Below are 23396 nucleotides of genomic sequence, written 5' to 3' on the forward strand. Positions count from 1 at the left end.
TCTAGCGCCCCAGGCACCCACCGAGGGCCTGATCGGAGCCTGGCAGTGGGTCCCGTGCCTGCGGCGGTGGGCATTTCTGCCCCCGGAGGCCTACGCTTTGCCGTTTCAGGAGGCTGCGGTGCAACTGCTGGACAAAGTTAAATACTCAATGGATTTTCCTCCGATGAAAGATTTATCTCTCAGAAGCTCTTTTTAGCATAGGAGTATCCTTGTTATTGTCCCTGTCATATCGTTGCCTCCTCCAAGTTGTCCATGTGTTGCTGCCGCTCAATCTTATCAACAGGCCTATAGATCTATCACCGCAATGGCGGCTACCTTTACCCTGCCGATACTGCCCGCCAAACATCGGGACCTGCCGAGCTGGATCCAGAGTCACCCGAACACTCCTCTCGAGCAAATTATCGCACCATACAATGAATACGATGCGGTGGCACGCAAACTGTTTGCTCAAGACGGCACTCATGCAGCCCTGCAGGACAATCACCTCAATATCGTGCCCCTCTACGACTCCAATGGCAGGTCGGACATCCGTGTACGGGCTCGAGACTTATCTTCGGAGTCCTCTATGACTAAAGAACAGTATATCATGCCCTTGAAGGAAGAAGGCCGACGTCCCAATGGCTCTCCGGCAGTGGTTCCAACCTTAGACGAGTTCCGAACCAACTTCAACGTCTTTTCCGAAGGTGCATTGAGCGACATGGACTGGAGCAATGTCGTGGTCGCGGGAAGTGCAGTAGTCACTTGCCTGCTCCCAGTTCCCGAAAAGTATCGGGATTCGAAGCGGTCATTGCGAGAGTACTATCATGAAAAAGTTGCACCGGCCTCCGATGTGGATATGTTTCTCTACGGCCTAGATGAAGCGCAGGCAATTGAGAAAATCAAGCAGATTGAGGATAAGGTTAAGAACGCGATCCTCTACGAAACAACCACAGTGCGAACAAAAAACGCCATCACGATCGTTTCGCAATATCCCACACGCCATGTGCAGATAGTGCTTCGCATATACAAATCTGTCTCCGAGATTTTGACTGGGTTCGATGTCGATTGTTCCTGTGCTGCTTTTGATGGAAAGCAAGTCTTTGTCTCTCCACGTGCTTTGGCTTCGTATATCACCCAAATCAATACGATTGATTTGTCCAGACGCTCGCCTTCTTATGAGAACCGCCTCTCAAAGTACTCTCATCGGGGGTTCGAAATATTCTGGCCGCAGCTGGATCGGTCCCAAATAGATCCGGTCAGTATTCCTCCTTTCTATATCTCTGTTAATCAGCCGAACTAACGCCGCCTATAGACAATATTCGAGCGGAGCTTTAGTAGGACAGTTGGTCTGGCGCGCCTCCTGGTTCTGGAGAGGCTTCCAAAGTCGTCAGACCGGGAGTCTTATATAGAGCAGAGACGACGGGAGCGTGGACGACCAGCCCCAAGGTCTAATAGATGGAAGCAGTCAGGTAACATCAAGGATGACTGGGTGGATGAGATTCCTGATTGGGAAGAGGGAGAGGAGATTTCTGACTACCATACCTTTGTAAGCTTGCGAAATCTTCATATAATATCTGAAGGCTAACTCCATGAGAAAGACTATTCCTTACGGCCCCAGATTCAAAGCTCGAAAAGTTGAAAAACTCATTTATACGAAGGACCTCTTGCTCAATGCGGAGTGGAACAAGCCCAAAGACAGAGAAGTTAACCTCCACCGACATCCGGCATTCTTTGGCAATGTCGTAGATGTCATCGGTGACTGTTGTGGCTGCTGCCCAGAGCCGATGACTCCTGAAGAGAAAGAGATAGCCGAGAAAGAAAGCAAAATCTATATTTCTGGTAAAATCTCTTTTATTAGAGACAACCCAGGTCGCCAAGAGATTGGTAGCTTCAACCCGATTACAGAGACCGACTGGACTGGTTTGTGCACCCTTACCCGTTGTGAGGGACTGAGGAGCAGGCTGACTTTGCGGAAGAAATGGCATACATAGGTAACACCGAGCGGCTGTGCCATGCTATTGTCAAATGCGATATCGAAGGAGTTAAGGCATGTCTTGCAGAAGAAATGATAGATCCTAACGATCGGGACCATACTGGAAGGACTCCATTGCAATTGGCTTGCTTGGCCTCAACAAGCGACATTGTGCAATGCCTTGTCGACCATGGTGCAAGAATGATCTCGCGTCTGGCCGACGGCCGGACAGCACTGCATTTGGCTGCTGCTCGGGGCGATTTGGAGATGGTCAGAGTGCTTTTGCGCAAGAGCAAGCAAAACGAGAGTGAACAGGCTCAGCTTGAAAAACGGGCGGATGGGGATAGCCATGAGTGTCAGCAGGAGCCCGACACTAGTGAGAGTGAAAGTGTCGATTCCGACTCGTTCGTTCACGTCAAGAAAGAGGCTGATAATGTGGATGGCATCGATTTGGCCATGACTGAAAACGAGCAAGAACCGGACATATATGACATCGATGTAGTCGCCTGGGATGTTCCCACATCAGCGCTTCATCTTGCCATTCTGCATGGTCATATTGATGTGGCTCATGAGCTGATTACCTCGTTTGGAGCTGATCTAGCGCTTCCGGTCAAGCTCCTCTGGCCCGGCCAGGATAGGGCGCGAGCTGCTATCTTATGCCTTGTCCTGGCACTTCGACTGCCTCTCGAAAAATCGATTACAATGACAGAGAAACTACTGCAGCTTGGGGCACTTCCAACACAGGCAGATATTAACAGCGCTACTCCACTGCACTATGTAGTTGCTTGTGATTTCACCGATTCTTCTGAAATTCTCGAAACCTATTTCCGTCAGAACCGTTCGGCAACAGTGAAAGCGATGGATTTCCTCTCCTCCTTGTCTAATCCCTGGAATGTCAAGGCTCATTCTACTCTCACGTTAGCCCTTAGTTTGAGAAACGGCATGGCCGCAAACAAGCTAATTGAAGCTGGTGCAACACCCCAGATTGACTTCGAATCATTCGTGAATCCCGGTCAGGCTATCTATAGGGTGATCAAGTCAAACTCATCTGAGAGGAACAAAGCTCTCTTTCGGCATGACTTTACCCAACCTATCATTCTCGCAGTCCAGAACGACCTACCAGCAATTGCTGACCGGCTGCTCCATAGCGATGGCGTCGATCCAAATACTCTCACCCCCGAAGGGTATATGGTACTGGACAACGAGTATATGCGAAGCTATACCGTGGGAAAGTCTGTACTCGACTGTGTCCGAGACAAGATCAGGGCATTGGGCAAATATCATGGCGAGAAGTTGGACGTCTCACCTCCTTGCCAACTAGTGAAACCTGATGACTGTCTGAATGGGCTACAGCCTGACACATACCATCGTTGGACTGTAGAAAGGGCAGTACGCCGAGCAAAGGCACAGTACGAAAAGGACCAGAAAAGGTATAATTTGGCGATCTATTCCAATAAAAAGCGCGAAGGTGTGAAGGAGAAGACTTTGGAGGCTCGGGCCACTCTTGACGCTTATAAGGCATTGGAGAATGTCTTGGTGGCAAAGGGTGCGAAATCTTTCTACGACATCTATCCAGACTTCGAGAAGCCCTGGAAGAGGAGAAGAACTGGGAATAAGAGCGACTCTGACTCCAAGGGCCAAGAACCAGAGCCTTTCAGGGTCGAAACCAACTTCTGCGTACCAGACCTCACCGATGAAAAGAAGCAGAGGTACTTTGGCCTGTAAGTGTTATCTACCACTGAAAGACAAATGGAAACCGCTTTCAGGTTACTAATGTTAAGCAGTTTCGAGGCTGCTTGGCGCGGCGACCTTGATACCATCAAGGCCCTCACGCTAGTTACGTCTAATGCCGAAAACCAACAGGGCCCATTGCAGATTGCAGTATGGGACAAGGACAATTTCTCACCGTTTTCCATTGCAGTACTGCGTGGACACCTCCATGTGGCAAAGGCTATTCTAGAAATAGTACAAGCCCAATTCAAACGTGAGGATTCTGTCGCTCGTGAAAGATTCGAGATGGACATCGATGCCTTCCATGACGGTGAAGAAAATTGCATATATCGGGAGATTGTTGATGACAGATTCACGATTGAGAACATAGGAGAGGTAGCAACGCAAGTGGAATGTTCGGTATCGCCTCTTGAAGTATTCTCCCGGTATTGTCCAGCCCACATGTTTCTTGACGAAGGGTCTGAGTCTGAGAAGTATATCGATCTGGTAGAATATGCGGTGGGACAGAACAACGTGGATCTACTGGTCTTTTTGCTTCGGCTGGGACAAGAGCTTACGAACAGGGACAAGACGGTCGAGCCTGGGGTTCATAATTTTGGTGCCTCTGCTTTCCCACTGGCAATTACAAAGGGTTATTTAGGCTGCCTCGAGGCGATCGTCAGGTATACTGGCGCGGACCTTCCTGTCGACAATCTGCTTCAGAAGTGTGGTATCGACGTTAAGGAGAAGCCGAAATATTATCAAGGGTTGTCTATACGTGGGAAGAAAAGGGCAGATTGGGCCGCTGCGGGAAGAGGATTACCTGTTTCATCGGCAGAACAAGAGACGCCTTTGCTCACAGCGGCGCATTCAGGATCATTGGCGAGTGTGGAATGGTTTCTCAGCCCAGACTCGGCCAAAACCTACGTTGAGTTTGTCAAAACGAATGAGCATATAAACAAACTGAAGCTCTTCTCACAGTCGGTGGAAGACATGGAGAGGCCCGTGTTGAACTGGCTTCAGTGCAAGAGTGAGTGCCAACACAAATGTTCTAAATTGTTTTGCTGACTTGGATACAACAGACAACTATCTTCTGCACTGTGCTGTACTTTCAAAGCCTACGCCGGAATCATGCCAGCTAATTGAAAGCCTCGTCAAGCGCCTTCCACAGTTTATGGAGACGAAATCGGCTGCAGGGCATACGCCCTTGGCACTTGCATTCTCCCTCGGCAAGATAGACTTTGCCAATATCCTTATCAAAGCCGGCGCAAATCAGGCAACTCGTGATCGTCAAGGCAACAACTTGATGCACCTAATGTTGTGTGACATCAATAGTAACGCTCGAGAAGAGCTAGGCAATATACCAAAGCTTCTTTCCTTGCTCGATCCCCGGTTGGTCCCATCGCTGCTGACGGAGCGATCCTCCGATGACCCGGGGTCGCTGACGCCACTTGCTCGTTGGATGCATAAGAGTTATCACGCTTGGTCAAGGGGATCGAGCGGATGGGAATTCGACCGCGGCCGAGAAACAGATGGCAAGCTGGCTATTATCCGTTGTTTCCTCGAGTTTGCCCAGTCAACGGGTCAAAAGCATCTGGATATGTTTGACGGTACAGGAAACACCCCTGTTCATGAAGCAGTCAAGCATCAGTACCCCAAGATGTTTGAGGCTATGATTGGATATCGTCCTGATCTTCTCCATCGTGAGAATGCGACCGGAAGCACCCCATTGGAGTTAGCTACCGACAATTGGGTGTCCGAGGCCACGTCCAATCCGCCACAAATCCTATCCGACAGAGGGCAGTACGAGGCGGAACACACGCGGAGTGCATGTCTTTTAGACCGGAAACCCGAGTCGTACCTTCCTGGGTATCCCGATAGGCCGGAAAGTGAGAGACAGGCAATTTATAGATTTGCCTGCGAACGAGCCATCACCCAGTCGCGTAAACGGAAGCTAGTGAGCCTGAACGAAGCGAATGAGGTGGCTAAGCGACTTGCTACGCGACAAAATAGAGTGGCGTCTACTACCGAGGAGGACGACGTTGTGAGCCGGTGGTATCGCTAGCTTGGGCGATAGCAGAGATTAATGGATGATTGTATAGTATACTAATACCTGCCATAGCTATAGAGTTACTGCAAGGTGGAAGGCTCCCCTGCCAAGCCAAGTTTTAACTTTTACTGCTATACTGTAGTAACCATCAGAATGATCAATGATGACATTGCAGCTCCGTTTGATGTAACAGAAAACTGTGCCGTCCTAGTAGCCATCCGATGACGCCCACTTAAGGATCCGATGCACGAGTAAGATTGCTGTCCCTGCAACAGACATTCTCGGTCGAATGTGAAAAGTTGATGGCCTCAGTCGCCAATCGATAGCGATAACCAAGGCGGTGAAGAACAAAGCGGGGCAGAATGGAAAGATGGGCTTCAAACCATCTTGTTCCCCGCAGGCCTGCAGCTTCTTCAACTTCCTTCTTCTATCCTCCTAACTGTTCGTTCTCTTCCAAGATGTCTGCCCCCTCATACATGGCAGACCCTCTTACAGTTTTACCACCCGAGATCGTCTTGCGCGTCGTGGAATTCCTCCCGGTCTCCGCCGTGGCGTCGCTGACCGCCGTCTCCAAGCCCTGGCACCAATTTATCGACATCACCCATCGAGAAGCCATCTACAGTTCCGAATCGAAAACCGCCCAACCTCCGGGTGGCGCCCGCGACTTTTCATTTTTGTCGAACAGCACCACCTCATTTACCAAATTATTCGAGAACACTACATCATGGAAAGATCTATGCAAGCGCCAGAAGCTGCTCGCCCGCAATTGGGCCAACGAGCGCCCCGTGACCCGCGAGTCGGTGCTTCAAGTCGGCAACAATCCTGTCTGGCGATTCCGGGCAGACTTTAAGCGCCGGTTCTTCATTTCAACATCACACGCGGGTGGTCTGAATGTTACGGATATGGATACGGGCAGGATCCTATGGCGGCTACCCTCCACGCTGGAACGTGATGAGGGTTCCGTTCGCCCGTATGCCCATCTGGAGTATCAGGACGGAATGGCGGTCTTTGACCGTGAGGGAGATGCGCTTGAGGTCTGGCAGGCTGATCAAGAAGGTGCCAAACGTGGAGAGTTCCGGCGCATTGCGATCTTAGACCACAATTGTCAGACCAGAGGCTTCCAGTTGTCGTATTGGACGCTGTGTGTGGTCTCCACACAGGGGCAAGGCTTTGTGTATGATATGACGCAGCGACCTCCGAAGCTGACTACGCACATCTCTATCGAGAATGATGCCGTCGGTCATTTGGATCAGAGCGCGGACGCTGTTATCTACTCTATGGGCCCCCGAGGCTATCATGTCTACAACAAGGCGACCGGCGAGTTCTTGGGCGCATTGCAGCCATCCCGTTGCACAGACATGTATCATATCCTTCCGCCGGTCGCTACCTCGCCGTCTGCGATCGCTGCACTAGCCGCTGCTGCGCGACATGGTCCGACTCAGCAGATGGTCGCTCTCAGCAAACCTCGCAAAGACTGCTTGGTGCCAATTGAGCTTTCGAAGGGTCCGCTTCCACCACCGACTGACTTTGAACACGTAAGGCACGGTGACGACGAATGGGGTGCGGGTATGCTCCACGGTGACCTGTTCGTTGGCTTCTCCCGCGCTGGTCGTGTATTCGTATGCTCCAACTGGCGGAAGGCCCTACAGAATGAGAGAGGGATTTCAGAACATGGGTCCCTTATCGAATGCGAGTCGGACGGTTCTAATTTTGACCTGGGCGGCTGGTTGTCTGTGCGCAACCACCGGGTGATGTTTGAGATTCAGGATCGTATCTATGTCGTGGCCCTCGACGACGAGAACAAGATTCAGGACGTTAATAAGCCAGCTCGGGCTTCCTACTCTCTGCTCACTAGCTCGGTGCCACAGCTTGCTGTGCCGGTCAGTTTCATGGCGTTATATGATGATGCGATCATGACCACCTACACTGTGAGTCCTATGTGCTCTTTTGCCGAATTTGGCATTAGCAGAAGCAAGCTAATTGATAATTACAGACTCTCGGCTTCCGCCAACATAACTCTGACATTCCAGACGATGAACAAGACGAGGGGCCTGCTCGCATCTTCCCCACCAAAGCTATCCGCATTGTCAGCCTAGCGCCCGATCTCTCCGACGGCAAGTCTGTCCCAATCGATGACCAACAGGCGACAGGCGATGGACTCTGGAGCTCTGAACCACGTCAAAGGCGGGCTGAGGATACCTGGCGCTCACAGGCAGGGCTCTTGCAGTTGGTCAGCCTGCTCGGGGATGAGCTTGATGACGAAGACGAGGCCGAGATGGAGGCCTTAGCCATGGAAAATGAAGAGGAGTGGGAAGATCTGGATGATGATAACCTTGAAGGTCATGACAATGATCATGATCATGAGGGTGATGAGGATTCCGAACCAGAGTCTACGCGTGAACATGGAACAGCCTAGACATAGGACAGTGAGGGCAGATCCTGAATGGCCAGTAACCAATATGAGCAGGATAGGTCCAAAATGTCCAATCACGAATTGACTATCGATCTTCCAAGACAACCAACCGTAAGGGGGTGAGATGAGTCTTGATTCAATTTACTGAGAGGAAATAGCTGACTATTACCAGATAACGATATATGCCAAGAAGGGATGGAATATCCACATAAGCAAGTGGCAACGGACATTTGACGAGGCATCATTCCCCACGTAGAGATCTACTAACCTGACACTTTAGCTGCGTAGAACTTTGAACCTTATAATAATATACGCTCGCATTGGATCGCGGGGAAGCATACCGCAGCTGTCAATCAGATCATGGCACACAGCACCCAGAGCCGGAAACCTATACATATGGCCAGACATATCCTTTTGGTGTATCCACTACTACCACTGGGGATATTCAGTTTACCATTTACTGTGTTGTATAGTGATTAGCATGATACGTACTATCAAAGCTGTACTCTAAACAGCGAATACAAACAACACATTGTGTCTAAGCCAAAGTAGCAATCTACTGTTTAACATACAACTATCCGCTATTGAGAACTTGATTCACTTGTAGCCTACTCTACTCCTCATACGAATACAATATAGATTATAGATAGTCCTAGAACTCTAGCACGGACCTAGATTCCTACATAGACTTATCTACAACCCCCTCCCCAAACCCCACCAGACCGCTCTCTTCACCGCCAAACCTGGCAGAAACTAGTGAACCTCGCTGAGAAAAGTGCGGATATATACGGATATAGACGGATATCCGTTTTATACAGCTCCGAGAAAATGAGTCAGCAAACTGTACGTTTTCTTACCGCCTTTTTCACGGATGGCAGAATGATTCTGGTCCATAGACGGATTTACGGAGAAGTTATTTAGGCATGTACTTGCGAATTTTCTATTATTCGTTTTACGTTTGCATGCTTGATTATCTATAATGCCTGCTAGGATGATAGAGCTGTGCCAGTAATCTACATATGAACTAATCATGCATAATGTTATACCCCGTCAGCGACAACTCCGCGGGAGAGACGGCTAAGCCTAGGCCATGAACATGACATCACGGCCGGGGATGGCTTCGACTTTAGCTTCACGACGGATCCAAATGCGATCCACTATGGATCCACCCCCCTGTCGCTGCCATCATCATGATGCAATTGCTGATGTTGTTGTTTGATTACAGCTGATTCTTGAATTCTGTTGGAGTTTATAAACGCCTTAAAAGGTCCATTGAGTTGTCTGTGTTCTGTTATAAGCTTTTGCCAAGGCTGTCTGATCTGATATTGATTACTATCGGTTTTTGTTACCATTTTTATTAGACATATTTTGAGTTGGATTGGATTGAATTGGAGTGAAAAGATGGCGCCCAAGTATAAGAATCACACGCCTCGGTTGCATCAGTATGTGTTTTCTTTGCTTACTGTGGATGTGTTGTATAGGAGGTATTTTGACTAACATGGTCCTGATAGTCTTGGAAAATGGATGCCTTCTACTCTCGATGCCCATCATGAATGGCTAGGTGGTGTCATCGCACATGTCGACAGCAAGGAATCTCACGACCTTCATCCAGTGATTCAGGAATTTCAGGACCTCATTGAGAACAACACCCGCGTATACCTGCTCATCTCCGCCATGTTCAATGAACTCCCCCGAAACCGAACGTACACCACTGATCCCACTGGCTGTCCCCAGATGCAGGACTACAAGCACATGCTACGTGTGCTAAACCATCTCATAACCACTGCTCCCTCATGGAACGACTTTTCTCACCGTGTTGGGTTGGTGGGGTTGCCTATTAATGCGGTCTTGGATTGGCCGATGGGCACCCCGAGTGGATATGCTGCGTTCCTGGACCCAGATGTCAACCGCATGATCAAGAAGATTCTTAATGCATGGGGTGATTTCCTCAAGTCACCGGAGTCGGCGAAGGTGTTGGATGATTCGAAGTACGGGTGGTTCGGGGAGACAGCTAAATCCGATCTGGAGGAGGTGGGAAATGTGCAGAAGACCAATCATTCGTTCGAGGAAATGTATGTCTGCGACCCATCGGCAGAGCATCATGGATTCAACTCTTGGGACCATTTCTTCACTCGGTTGTTCCGAGAGGGTATCCGTCCCGTTGCCTCACCCAGTGACGACAAGGTCATTGCCAATGCGTGTGAGTCGCAGCCATACAAGGTGGCGTATGATGTCAAGGCGCGCGACCAGTTCTGGATCAAGAGCCAGCCCTATTCAGTATATGATATGGTCGGGTGTGATCCGTTGGCTAAGCAATTCGAGGGCGGCACGGTCTATCAGGCATTCTTGAGTGCATTGAGCTATCACCGCTGGCATGCACCGGTGTCGGGAAAGATCGTCAAGGCGTACGTCGTGGATGGAACGTACTATTCTGAGCCTTTGTTCGAGGGTATCGGAGACCCGGATCCATCCACCCAACATGGGATTGATAGCGCTGGTGAGGTTATGTCTCAAGAATATTTGACAGCCACGGCAACGCGGGCTGTTATATTTATCGAATGCGATAACCCTGATATTGGGCTCATGGCGTTCTTGGGTGTGGGTATGTGCGAGGTCTCAACCTGTGAGATTACCGTCTCCGAGGGCCAGCATGTGTCCAAGGGTGATCAGATTGGTATGTTCCATTTCGGTGGCTCCACGCATTGTCTGCTCTTCCGGAAGGGGGTCAATGTTCAGGGATTTCCATCACCTAAGCTGCGACATAATGTGCCTGTCAGAAGCCAGCTAGCGGTGGTGGGTTGATATAGTCAGTGTGATCCTGTATGTACATATGGCCACGGAAATAGTTATGAACTTATGTAAATAATGAATTGAACCTCTTGGCATCGGCTTTATTCGATTCTGTCGGATATGCGAAGGATGTCAACTGTAGTGTGCTGCGGTTGTTGAGACGGATGTAGGTGAGGGTAGCTGAATGAGAGTTGCCACGTAATTAAAGGAGTGGAAGTCATGCTCTGTGCTATAGAACTAGGCAGGCAGCATCGCCTGGTACTAAGTACTGTCGATGATGTCTTTCCCATCCTTCAATGGCCTCACAGTACTCTGACAAAGAGCTACAGAAGCATGAAGGCTCACAGACTCGAGATGGTACAACGGGAATTTTAGTTTTTAAATACTACTAGTTACTACAGTTTCCCAAGATAGACGGTCGACACATGACCCACAACATCATCCGCCAAAACAAAGCGCTACTTCCTTCATTCCTCTCCCACATGCACACCCACCTCACAATTTCGCCATGGCTTGAACCGGCTCCACTGGCTGATATTGCTCAATCGCCCAGTTCATGATTAGCTGGATTACCCCATCCATCTCCTCTCGGGTATTGTCCGCGTGGATCATCAGCCGTATTCGACCCGTTCCCTTGGGCACAGTGGGATAATCAACCGCATTTACCCAATATCCGGCCCGCCGCAGCCTCTTGCACAAGCTGTTAGCTTGTTTGGGCTTTGTGATAATTGGAACTACGGGGGACTTGAATGGCCTGGTATACCAGGTTTTCTCTGTCGGTAAGGAAAGGATGCTTCGCGCTTTGATATCCTCCCACTGAGGGTGTTTTGTCAAGGTCCAGTAGAAGTACCATATGTTCTTTTGCAGACGATTTTGGCGCTACAACATGGATATCAGTAATGTTGACATTTTACGAAGGTGGCGGGACGAACCCTGTGTCCTTCCTGGGTGGCCAGTATCTCATAGGCAGCGCGCACAGCTGCCACGGCTGTGAAAGATGGCGCAGTGGTGAATATGATGTTCCGCCCATAGTTGATTAGCGCCTCTTTGATTGTCGAATTGCACAATACCACCGCTATTCGATAATATTAGCAATGCCAATCTCCGAATAATGATGGGTTGTCGTACCTCCCGCTGACGCCAGTGCTTTTCCACAGGTTTGTAACCTGATCGAAAATTCATTTTCAAGTCCATATAATGAAACGACTCCTGAGCCATGGGGTCCAATGATGCCATTGGAATGTGCTTCGTCGACTGAAAGGATATAGTTCCCTCGGGGTAGAGTGTCATATGCAATCTTTACAATCTCGTGAAGAGGAGCCACATCTCCATCCATGCTGTAGATTGACTCGATTGCAATAAACACAAGTCGTCTACCTTCTGCGACTTCGCCATTCTGGTCCCGGAGCTCTTCTAGGCGTTGCCGCAGGGACAGACTGTCGTTGTGACGGAAGGGAATGCTCTTAGCTCGTCCCAGCCTCATGCCCTCGCGGATGCTAGAATGCACTAGCTCGTCGAAGACAATGGAATCTCCGGGCTGCGGAATTGCGGACCAAATGGCTGTATTGGCGTCATAGCCGGATCCACAGAAGAGAGCGTCCTCAGCATTGTGAAAATGAGCCAGGTCACGCTCAATATCCACTATATATTGCCTTGTTCCCTCAAAGACGCGCGTGGAATTGGCCCCAATAGTGAAGTGGGGATGTCTTTCGAGTTGATGCAAAAAAGCCTCGGTCAAAAGTCCGGACGCTGAGAGGGACAATGTATCATTTGATCCAAAGTCCACTGTACCTTCATACTCGTCCGGCGAGGCTGGCTCGTACAGTCGTCCCTCCGCGCGACGGCGGTCCAGCAGGACTTGAAGATTTTGACAAAGGATATCTCTTCCGGTGCTCATATTGTGTACTGAATTTGAAGGTGCTCCTCCAAATGACCATCTATTAACACCCTCCTGCCTTATATACTGGGGTATTGGCAATCATTTCCTTCCCACGAGTGTATTAGCTTCGTGTGCGATGGCTGCGCGCTCATTTTGCAAGTGCCACGTACCCTAGTTGGGCATGCTAACCAAACTGCAGTACAATATAATGACAAAGGTAATGCGTCATTTGAGGGATAAAATCCAATGAGTTTTGTGACCATGACAGTGAATGCAGTGGATCATCTGAATTCGATAATCTAGAATACCCACATGAATGACAAGCACGTCAGTGTGACCAACACTTCCTTAGGAGACTCGGCCATGGTCCATATATGATTGAGGGATCTGAGCGTGCGCATACCGACAATATCAACCAATACTTATGCCATGCAGTAGCCGGGACTGAATCCCACCATAACATGACCGTTATGCACTTTTACCAAACACCATTGTCATGTCCTACTTGCCATGTGATCTATCTGGAACTTAAAGTTTTCCGAATCCGGTTTCGTAGGCTTAAGCTTCAGGGCAAGCTTCAATCATGCTAATCATAGCGGTTCAGGCATCTGGGGTACCTTCCCAATACGTTTGGAACCGAACACTGAGTATCTGGCTGGAACCTGGCATCTGCACGTTCTAACAAGGTTTATGGGTCTTCTTTGCTGTTTCGGATATGCAACAGCGCCACTGACGCCAGATGCCTCGATCTTGTTCATTCGGTACCCGCGACAGCCAACTTAGTAGGACTTATCTCGGACATCCTAAGGAATTGCCACGGGTGTTCATCAACTGTATGATTGATTTGGTACGCCTGGATATCCGAACAGGCAGAGACATCCAGTGAGAAAGAAGCTTGCTCACATGAAATGAGACTCTACCTTTCCATGGGTCGTCACTGTTACTATATCTGGTAGTTTTATAGTGGGTTCGTTGCTACATCTTGAGTTGGTACGTGGGCGCGATCCTACACTCGTTAGCTCCTGGAAATGTTTGACTGAAACCATAAAGGTAGTTGCGGATCAACTTCCGGAAGAAATTGCTTACAGGCTCAACCTAAACCTTCCGAGAAGCAGACTTGCTTTGGCCATTCGGCTCGAGTCTCTTCATTGCGTTCTTTGGTGGATCGCCGCGGTACAACAAGTTATTACTTCCACCGGCTGCAGAGCAAGACTTACAAGTTTGGACTGCCCTATCTCGCATTTGTCGCTCTTCGCTTCCAGCCAGTCATCATGCGGCCTTCAATTCGATCACCCTATTGTCATCGACCACTTGGTGCGCAACCTTCCGCTAGCACGCCCAACGATGCCCATCTGACCCGTCAACCAGGTGGTGCTGCTATTTCTTTACCAACTTTATAGTCATTTCTATTGGTTAGCAGCCCATCGAGTTCGTGAATGTGAGTGGTGGGGAGTGACAGGCGGGCGAGCTTGTTCCTTTTCAAGTTTCGCGGGATCATGCCCACCTCCAGCTAACAGTGCGACCAATCTTAAGTCATTATTCCTCACTGCCCCTTGTGCCTCGCGGTTCAGCCCGACCGCAGGGAGATGAACTGATAGTCTATTGCCCTAGCCGAATTGAGCCGGTTACTCAATTTGCCGACTGAGAAACTGGGTGGATTAGACCATCACAATCCGGCAACCTTAAATATCCCAGCAGCTAACCAATACGCAGGCAATATAGCTATATATCTTTTATAGTATCTGCTTTTACCATCTTGCTCGACAACTCAACACAAGACCCGCAACTACACCATGCGGAGTGGTTTTTATCGATGCTGCTTGGACCTATGTAAGGGACAGGACCCTATGAATACTATTACAGAGGTTCTTTCGTGCTTCCTTTTTATTGGTGCCGAACAGCCTAGACCAAAGAGGTCTCGATATTCTGATTTCAATCGTTGAGTTACAATAGGGATTCCGTCAGCTCATCCAATATACTCTACCACATGAGTCCACTCCGGATCATGTCTCAATGCCTCCATGTCAGCATCAGTCAAACCAATAAGCATCTCCAAGTCTCCCTCCCGTCGCATTGGAAAGATATATAGCAGGCTGGGTAATACATTTTCAGAGAAATTAGGCCGTCGTACGAAGTCGGGGCGGCCGAGTATTCCAAACTTATGATGCATAACATCTGCCCGCGAGAGCGAGGACATTCCTACATCTGTATCGGGATTGAAGGCCCCGGCATAGGTAATTGTTGATTTGTCCGGTTGCTGTGCGATGAACGTTGCGAAGCTTCGCACATGATACGCTGTGTTTGCATGGTTCAATTCCCGGCGAAGGTGGCATGCTATCGCGTAGAGTGGCAGTTCGACTAGTTCACGAAAGGATAGCCAAGCTGCCACATTGTGGACAAGATCGCCCATGTACTCCGCTGATATACCCAGCAATTTGCGGCCATCCATAGCACGCGAGAACCGTGATCGGTCTTCAGGCGTATTACCTCGCTGGTTCCGCACCATTGTGAGCTTTTTCCAGAAAAACGCACTTATAGCGTCGTCGGCTGTGATGAATGGCACATCTGAATCTGACTCTTCTGGCGGCGGAGTGGCCCATGTCTTGAGATCAGTCACCTTGGCTGCAGCCAGGCGTACAACATGCCACTGGGCTAATTCTGGGCAGCCCACAAGCTGCACATTTCCACCGGGAGGGCGCAGGTAATGACTATGGTCTAGCATCGGCTCCTCCGGACGCAGAAGGGGGACAATATTGCGTCTATCACAATTTATCTTCTCCAGCAGATCGTCGGAGAACTGTTCCCCACGCATAGCTTGAGCAACGAGCCGGGCAAAGCCAAATACACCCCCGCCGTCCGTCATATTGTGTTGGATTGCAAAATCAATAAGCACACCCCCGTCGACAAAGTTCGCCTGAAGGCGGATCACACGGGAGGGATCCTCCTCAGAGTCTTCGAACCGCTGAGGGAATGCCGTAGTGGGTGCCAGCAGATGGGAGTCCAGTAAGTAGTTCGGAGCCTTCAATCGCTGGATTTCCGGATATGAAGGAAGCACATGTGAGACGTCCTTGACTTCAACGAGCCTGTCAGGGGCCGGGCAAGGCACAACGATATACCTCCCTGAATTACCAGGACTTTTATCAATATTGATCACTTTTCCAGCCATCCATGGCACCTTCTCGCGGATCATAGCGACAGCCGATATCAGGTCAGATACGATGTCATCACGGGTTATGCCTTCGGGTATAGTGAAAAGGAGTAAGATGTGGGTATAGACCTGCAGCATGGGCAGTTGGCCGAGGACATCCTCGTATCGACTGAGGTCTTCATATCGGCTAGGGCCTTTATACTTTGATGTGCGGTAGCGGGTCATTGCGATGATTTTTCTAGGGGTTGGATTGAAGCGTGGCGCCAATGACAATGTTACTTAGCGAGGCTACGTCCATTCATATAGTTAGCCGTAAGGAGAGCTCTTGCTATTTGAACAGATTCCTCTGGTGGCACGTTAACGGGGTACACGGAGTATCTCGACGGACTTGATATGTCCTTTCTAGGACACTTTATCCGGAGGATCATGACTTGAAGTAGCACATATGATGTAGAAACATGTCTGGTGTAACACTCTACTATTATTGAGAACTTGACCTGATATCCTATATACACTAACAACAATAAGTACTGGTACTAGCTTAGCTTGCTCTTCTAGCATTATTTTCATGCTCTCCTGTCCCCTCAGTCCTTCATGATGAACTGCCATATCTTCTTCAAGGCCATCGTCGCCAGGTCATCGACATCCACGAGCATTCTGGTAATCAATAATTAGTGCGTAGTTATTCCATGGAACATATCTCCGCCTAATTAGTTACCTTGCATAGCTAGTAGTTAACCTAGTAGACGGACGCGCGCGCGTGTGTGCAGAAACAAGCATAAGCAACATTGTCTTAACCGTAATGTACTTTCTTTCCTTACCTCCAAACTCTCATTATTATTTCATTGCATGTGCATGTGCATATGTGCATGCTGTCCATGTAATGCATCTATCTGTCCCTAGGTTGGCTCTTAATGTTTCTGTTTGTGCTGTTAATCTTCTGTACTTCCAATTCTCGGATGGAGTCGAGTCGGAATAGTTGCGTGTAGTACTGACTAACTATTGATATTTATGAAGAGGAGCTAATAAGCAGGGGTGTAGGTGGGAGTACTTAGTATGATGAAGTGAAAGAACACGGAGTGTCCTATTGTATTGATTATTCTTACGATGTCTGTTGTATCGATAGCAGTACTACACCATCGGCCACCGGTTCATGCCTGTTAGAGATTAATGTCTATCATATCATATCATATCCAGCATGTCATCATCATTTAATGTAGTGACCCCGCCCCCCTTATGTACTCTTACAATATGCCTGCCATGTCATACAAGCACAGCGTACAATCCCTACCAATTAATCCTGGTACTTACACTTTGTACCCCATCTACATCCACAACAACAACTATAAACTCATCCTCCCCCTCGTCTCATACGGCACCAACACGACCAACAACCCCGCCACCACAAACATCCCCCCACTAATATACACCGGCACCGCCGTCTCCATATTCGACACCAAAGCAATAATCGGCGCCAAGATACCCCCAATCCGATTCGCACCCGCGACCAACGCATTCCCGGTGCCGCGGTACTGCGTCTCAAAGATCTCCGGCGTGTATGCATACAGCACTGCATACAGCAAACTACTAGTGAAACTGTAGGCGCAGTTCCACCCTAGTAGACCACCGGAGGTACTCGCCGTCGTGGACGCGAGCAAGAATGCGCCCGTGGAGAGTGTGGCGAGGCAGAGCGTGCCCTTGCGTCCTAACCGAGGCATCTCGACCATCACTCCGCCGACCAAGCTGCCGGGGACGCCGACTGCGGCGATGATGAGCGAGTTGCGGTACGTGATGTACGTGGAACCGTCACCAAATTGGATCCCGCGCATTTGCTGTAGGTAGGGGAGAAAGTTGTTGTACAGGGGGAAGCCGAGACCGACAAGGGCCCAGATGAGGATCATGAGGGTCGTGGACCAGGCGCGGCGGGGGGTACGGAATAAGGCGCGCACGTAGGGGGCAGAGAGTGGTTCGAGGCGCATGCGGAGATGGTCGAGGGCGCTGAGGGCTTCGTTGTTGGGTGATGTGCGGGTGGGAGTGGTTGTTGTTTCGGTGCTGCTGGAGATAGGCCCGTCGTCTTGGAGGTCGTCTATGGATAGAGAGGAGCTGGTGCCGTTGCGTCGCGCGACTTCATGCACTACGGCGACGGATTCTTCGTGACGGCCTTTGCCCATGAGGTACTTGGGGGACTCGTAAAGAGTGAAAAATAGACATCGGGCTAGACACATGAAGAGAGCGAGGCCACCCATCACGATGAGGAAATACCGCCAACCCATGTTGGAGGCCTTGGTGCAGTGGTCGGCGGAGGCGCAGGTCATTTCTCCGATCAGAGGCCATGCGACCAGGTTGGCGAGGAGCTGCGCGAGCGCCCAGTTGATCGACAGCACCGTGAGCAGGTACTGGTGCGATCCGGGGAGAAACTCGAGGAAGATGGCCGAGTCGACGGGCAGGTTGCCGCCAACGCCGAAGGACCATAATGCGGCGAAGACGCCTACGGCTGCGAAAGACGGTGAGCCAGCAGCGACCAGACCGAAAATGGCGGTGATGGCAATGGTCAGGTTGAAAGCCCATCGCCGACCGAACAGATCGCAGGTGAAGCCCCAGAAGAGCGAACCGGCCAGCAGCCCGATGTTTTGGGCCAGGGACAATAACGGTGGCTGGGCGACGTGGAATTCATAGGACACCGGGACGAGAATGAGGGAGGTGACGATGGGCCAAAGATTGTCGCTGGCCCAGCCGAATCCAATGACGCCGAATAGCTGCCACTGATACCTGCCCATCCCGATGTCTTGGATGGCGCGGTTGAGCAGATCGGCCTTGTAGCGATAGGCAGCAGCAGCAGCATTGGGCGTCGGCGGGTTCGATGCCCCTTCCAGCGTCGATAATACCGGCTCTGACTCATCTGGTTTGGATGCGCCCGTCATGATCACGGTGATGGAGGATGACAGCTTAAAGAATAAAATCCTCAGTGTTGGTTCGGTCGGTTTGGAATTGCGGGGTTGAGACAGAAGAATTGCGAAGCTTATCGGCGGCAATTGTCTGGTCGCATCTCAACCTGCGATCGGGAGCACAATCTCGTTCACTGAGGCTGCCAAACAGATGTCATTTTGTGAGAGTGAAAGAAAGTTAAGGAGGAGTGAATGGGGAAATGGGGAGGGAGAAGAGCGACAAGAAACAAGACATCCGGATGCGGAGGAAGATGTTCGGTGATTAATGATGGATGATTACACAAGACACGAGGATGAGATGAGCATCAAAGAAAAACTCACGGAAGAAACCTTAATAAGATGGCGGGATCTGCAGGGCCGATGGTCTCATTTCTTTTCAGCACCAGCCAATCACACATTTATATGCATAAGTTGCGCATTCTTCCAGTCTCTGGGATGCAGATCTTGAAGCAAAAGAAATGAAAACATCTGAAAAGGTATACACCGCCAGTTAAATGTTACTAATTATTCATTTACTTACTAATTAACTATCTACAAACGGTACGAACCAGTCCAGCACCTATTTGGATACTTTGTCAAACATGGGCACGGACTGAATCATACTCGATTTCATGCCGTGGTGGCAGCCGATGCCAACGGACTGATCGCCGTCAAGCCGGGATAGAAGGAAGTCGGGATGGTAGGGATGGGGATGGACGCGGTCGTGCCAAAGTCCGTGGTGAGATCCGCTGCCATCGTGGTTGCCGAATATCCCGAGGGCGCCGTGGTGACAGTCTGGGTGGTCGTGTACGAGGTGGTGGAATCGCTGTCTTCGAGGCAGAATCCATCGCCATACGCCGACTCGCAGGTGTAGGTCTGCTCATCGCCGCTTTCGGTCCACATGGCAAAATCCTCGATGGTGATGTCGGTGCAAGGGGCCGTGTCTGAGCATACCACCTTGATGGGCCCGCGTTCGGCGCCATCCGCCTCCGTTCCCTTCCAGTTCTTGAACGTGATGTTGCTCAGTTGCACACCGTCGCCATCCACGGCTGTCATGCTGCTCCAGTAGCTGTCAACGTCCAGAGAATAAGCGTTGCCGTGTCCTGCAACCACATTAGTCAGAGGCTGTATATACCTCGTTCGAGTGGGTCAAACATACCAATGAAGTTCTCCAGAACGGTGTTATTGACTGTCCCACTGCCGCCGTTGCTCTTGATCATGTACATCTGGTTGGAACTCCAGGTGTAAACGTTGCGGTACAGAATATCAGTGATATCGGTGTCCGCGCCGAGAGATCCCATCGCACAACCTCCACTCCAGTTGCAGTAGATACTTTCCACAAGGATGTTGTTGGCAGGGCTCTGCGGATTGTCAGTACACGAGCTAGGGGTGATCATACCAGATGGCCCTTACCTTGACCGTGACACATTCATCCTTGTTGGTCACCTCGACCTGGATACATGGGTCAGCACCGAGCGCTTTTTATTGTGACATAACGTGGGACATACATCGTGGACCCAGATGTTGCTACCCCACACATCAATCCCATCCAAGCCGCCGGAGTTACCACCGCGAATGGCCATGTTGTACACCTCCCCATCGGAGCAGTCGTCCATGACGAAGTGGAAAGCCGGCGCGTCCACCAGGATAATATCATGAACCGCGAAATTGCTCACGTCCTGGAGTCGCAAAATCCGTGGCCCATCAAGATCACCCTCCCGGTGGTACACATATCCAAATCCCTGGACGGCACCAGAGGACGAGTTGCTGTACAACTCAAAGTCGGAAGAATTCTCCACTAGAATCATATTACCTCCGTCGGTGCCAGTGCGGTAGATAGTGCCGTCTAATATGATGGCGGTCGCCTTGCCTCCCGACAGAGACACCCAGGTATCCATCGCATAATCACCAGGAGGAATATAGATCAGACCTCCATCCGAGCACGCATCCCAGGCTTCTGAGAGGGCGGACCCAATGTCGGTGGAGTTGTCCGCCACAGCACCATAGTCCAGCACGTTACACGTCTTGGTCGCAGCCTTGGAGTGTGCCGAAGTGAGCGGACCGACGCTACCGGAGAGCTGGCCGTTGACCAGCAACGGGGCGAGGGCAAGGGCGAGGATGGGAAGAGCAGGCATGGTGAGAAGCTACTTTGCAAGTGTCTCTCTGCTTGGTCTCAACGGAACGCAACTATTGTCGCCGGCCTTATATAGACATCGAGTATGCCAAATACCTCGTGGGCAGCTCCTCCCACCGGAGAATCCATGGCCGCCCCTATAACCCCAGCTCATATGAGGTGGCTGCAAGGATTAACACGACGATGAGAGACGGCAGCTTTCTTCGATATTAATTCTGGAGTCATTGTTTCGTCCCGGTGGTTTCCCGTTCCTGGGCCGATGCCGATCATTCTCTTCTCGTGAATCAGAGGTCAAGCTTTGGCTCAGGCCCTCCAGAGCAATTCCTTATTCACGGAGAAATCGAGTCAGGAGCAGGAACCCCGCCGGCTTTGAGACGACGCTGACGAGAGCTCGGCTATTTCGAAGGGGATATTGCAGCGATGATCATGTCTGAGCTGACGAAGAGTCAAGAACTAAGTCCCTTTAGCGGTTCGACAGGGCCGCTTGGCAATCCACGAGTCAGGGTCTACCGTTGGCGAGTCTCATGATTGCTGGAACGTGCACTCATCAGTCGATAAGGGGCCACGAAATTCGCATTCAAGCTTACGTACCTGCAGACATTGAAGCTTGTGTTCGGTGGAAGATGTAACAGAGACAAGAAAGTGTATCGGATGGGAGATGCCGTGTCTGCTTACGTATGGTATCATACATTACTTGAATGGTACCGTTATATACAGATTGATACGCAGCTAACCGCATACAATCAATACAAATTCTATGTCAGTACATGTTAGATACACACGGCACGGTATCATGATTATGGGTCTCTAGTGGATATCTCGGCAGTTCCGATCGCGAGATTCCCCATAGTAAAACCACAGCCACAACACGACCTGGAAAAGATCTATCTATCTCTTCACCAAATTCTCTCCTAACCCCCCTTGGACTCTAGAAAACGCGCACTCAACCTCCTCAGGAATATCAACATGACCAATAAACCCCTTACCCATGGGCCCATACCCATGCTCATCATCCCTCAACCGTGGGATCTCACCCAGAACCAGACCCAAGAAGCGTGACATACTCCACAAACCCCCGGTCACCCCTGGCATACTCTCATCAACATCATCATAATCATACACCAACTCACCCCCCTCCATCTTAACTCGGGGCACTATAATCGGCCAGCTGAGCAAGTTTGGGGGCCTCGGCGCATACGCCTTTTCAAATGAGGCAACCGTCCGCCGAGCCATGGTAGGATCCTGAACAACAATCATAGATTTAGGTTCCGGAATACCATTCCTTGCTAATAATGCCCGTGTTTCTGTGGCATTCTGGCCGCAATTCGTGGACTTATCTTCTAGTAGAACCGTGCAGCCGGATTTCTGGATGAAGGTGGCATCAAAGCACCGGGTGAAGATAGTATGCAGGACGTGAGATTCTGGCTTGCCTGTGATTTCTGGGATGAGGTGTGCGTAGTCTGGGTGCTTGGATACGGCCTCGTAGAGATAAGGCGTGGAATGGCCGATTCCACCGCATAGCACCAGTGTTTTAGTTAGTTGGGGATTGCGCTCTAGGTGTTTGAAAACGGTCGTTGCGGGATAAAGCACTGCCGAAACGCATATCACGATGCAGTCGGTGTTGATTGGGGGGTGGGATGATGCTGGGATTTGTTCGTGGGCCAGGAATTGCGCTAGCAGATTGATGTCGTCAGGGTTGATGGATGACCGTGACATTTTTGCTGCTGTTGGATTGACTGACCGACTAGACAACTAGCTAGCTGATTATTGTTGACTTTTGTCCAAACTAGTTGCTTAGATTGCATATCGTGCGTTTGAGGCAGATGAAAGGAATTGGGGATTAGTTAATTACGGAGTAAAGATCGTCTGCTCTTCCTGAAACGATGATTGGTCCATGTTCTTGCGGGGTATCATTGTCCCGAGTCCCCGATTCATCTGGTCTTGTCGCCCATGTTCGCTGGTTATATTGATTTCAGGAAGGATTGACCTGTTGAGTATGTGATAGATTTCATAAATTGGGTTTGTAGCAATAAATTTATAGGCGGAGAAATCACCCAGTGTAGAAAGACAATTTACATAAATTTCTGTCTGCTCATTAGCCTCTCCTTAATACTTTTCACTTCCCGTTTCTTGAAAACAATGTATGAATCTTGTCGAGATGACCGATCTGATAGCTTCCTGTCGTTTGGCTGAAGTCACTGATCATAGTTCTGATTTAATCGTCTTTTCTTTAATTGTTCCATATATCTTTTCCCTGAGGGTGAAGACCGGGGTGGGCACTGTCCTTGAGCTAGTGGGGAAGTGACTCAGATGACAGTATCTGGATCCCATAGACAGGAAACCACCAGGGGTATTCCTTTCCTTTTTATTGTCTTTCCAATGAAGGGTTTACCTTGA

General features: G+C 50.0%; 8 protein-coding genes across 8 annotated transcripts; 3 read left to right on the forward strand and 5 right to left on the reverse strand.

Moving 5' to 3' along the window:
- Nucleotides 1-304: 304 nt before the first annotated feature.
- Nucleotides 305-5936, forward strand: An12g00890 (uncharacterized protein; the record flags this gene model as incomplete). Its single annotated transcript, XM_059750658.1, has 7 exons — nt 305-1234; nt 1292-1525; nt 1578-1899; nt 1971-3672; nt 3736-4691; nt 4744-5705; nt 5790-5936. 7 exons carry the CDS (start codon nt 305-307, stop codon nt 5934-5936), a joined length of 5253 nt encoding a protein of 1750 aa, XP_059601774.1.
- Nucleotides 5937-6169: 233 nt separating this feature from the next.
- Nucleotides 6170-8127, forward strand: An12g00900 (uncharacterized protein; the record flags this gene model as incomplete). Its single annotated transcript, XM_001395142.1, has 2 exons — nt 6170-7639; nt 7705-8127. The coding sequence occupies 2 exons, from the start codon at nt 6170-6172 to the stop codon at nt 8125-8127; spliced, it is 1893 nt and encodes a 630-aa protein (XP_001395179.1).
- Nucleotides 8128-9525: 1398 nt separating this feature from the next.
- Nucleotides 9526-10926, forward strand: An12g00910 (uncharacterized protein; the record flags this gene model as incomplete). The annotated part of the gene is made up of 2 exons (XM_001395143.3): nt 9526-9566; nt 9636-10926. 2 exons carry the CDS (start codon nt 9526-9528, stop codon nt 10924-10926), a joined length of 1332 nt encoding a protein of 443 aa, XP_001395180.1.
- A 483-nt stretch (nt 10927-11409) lies between these two features.
- Nucleotides 11410-12811, reverse strand: An12g00920 (uncharacterized protein; the record flags this gene model as incomplete). The annotated part of the gene is made up of 3 exons (XM_001395144.1): nt 11410-11793; nt 11847-11989; nt 12043-12811. 3 exons carry the CDS (start codon nt 12809-12811, stop codon nt 11410-11412), a joined length of 1296 nt encoding a protein of 431 aa, XP_001395181.1.
- A 1948-nt stretch (nt 12812-14759) lies between these two features.
- An12g00930 (uncharacterized protein) lies at nt 14760-16166 on the reverse strand (the record flags this gene model as incomplete). The annotated part of the gene is made up of 1 exon (XM_001395145.1): nt 14760-16166. The coding sequence occupies one exon, from the start codon at nt 16164-16166 to the stop codon at nt 14760-14762; it is 1407 nt and encodes a 468-aa protein (XP_001395182.1).
- Nucleotides 16167-16778: 612 nt separating this feature from the next.
- An12g00940 (uncharacterized protein) lies at nt 16779-18862 on the reverse strand (the record flags this gene model as incomplete). Its single annotated transcript, XM_001395146.3, has 5 exons — nt 16779-16940; nt 17048-17072; nt 17190-17196; nt 17253-17266; nt 17316-18862. 5 exons carry the CDS (start codon nt 18860-18862, stop codon nt 16779-16781), a joined length of 1755 nt encoding a protein of 584 aa, XP_001395183.3.
- Nucleotides 18863-19495: 633 nt separating this feature from the next.
- Nucleotides 19496-21000, reverse strand: rhgA (rhamnogalacturonase rhgA-Aspergillus niger; the record flags this gene model as incomplete). The annotated part of the gene is made up of 4 exons (XM_001395147.1): nt 19496-19968; nt 20025-20226; nt 20279-20317; nt 20374-21000. 4 exons carry the CDS (start codon nt 20998-21000, stop codon nt 19496-19498), a joined length of 1341 nt encoding a protein of 446 aa, XP_001395184.1.
- Nucleotides 21001-21887: 887 nt separating this feature from the next.
- Nucleotides 21888-22804, reverse strand: An12g00960 (uncharacterized protein; the record flags this gene model as incomplete). Its single annotated transcript, XM_001395148.3, has 2 exons — nt 21888-22672; nt 22741-22804. The coding sequence occupies 2 exons, from the start codon at nt 22802-22804 to the stop codon at nt 21888-21890; spliced, it is 849 nt and encodes a 282-aa protein (XP_001395185.3).
- Nucleotides 22805-23396: the final 592 nt, after the last annotated feature.

The sequence above is a fragment of the Aspergillus niger genome (assembly GCF_000002855.4).
Source record: "Aspergillus niger supercontig An12".
Classification (NCBI taxonomy): domain Eukaryota; kingdom Fungi; phylum Ascomycota; class Eurotiomycetes; order Eurotiales; family Aspergillaceae; genus Aspergillus; species Aspergillus niger.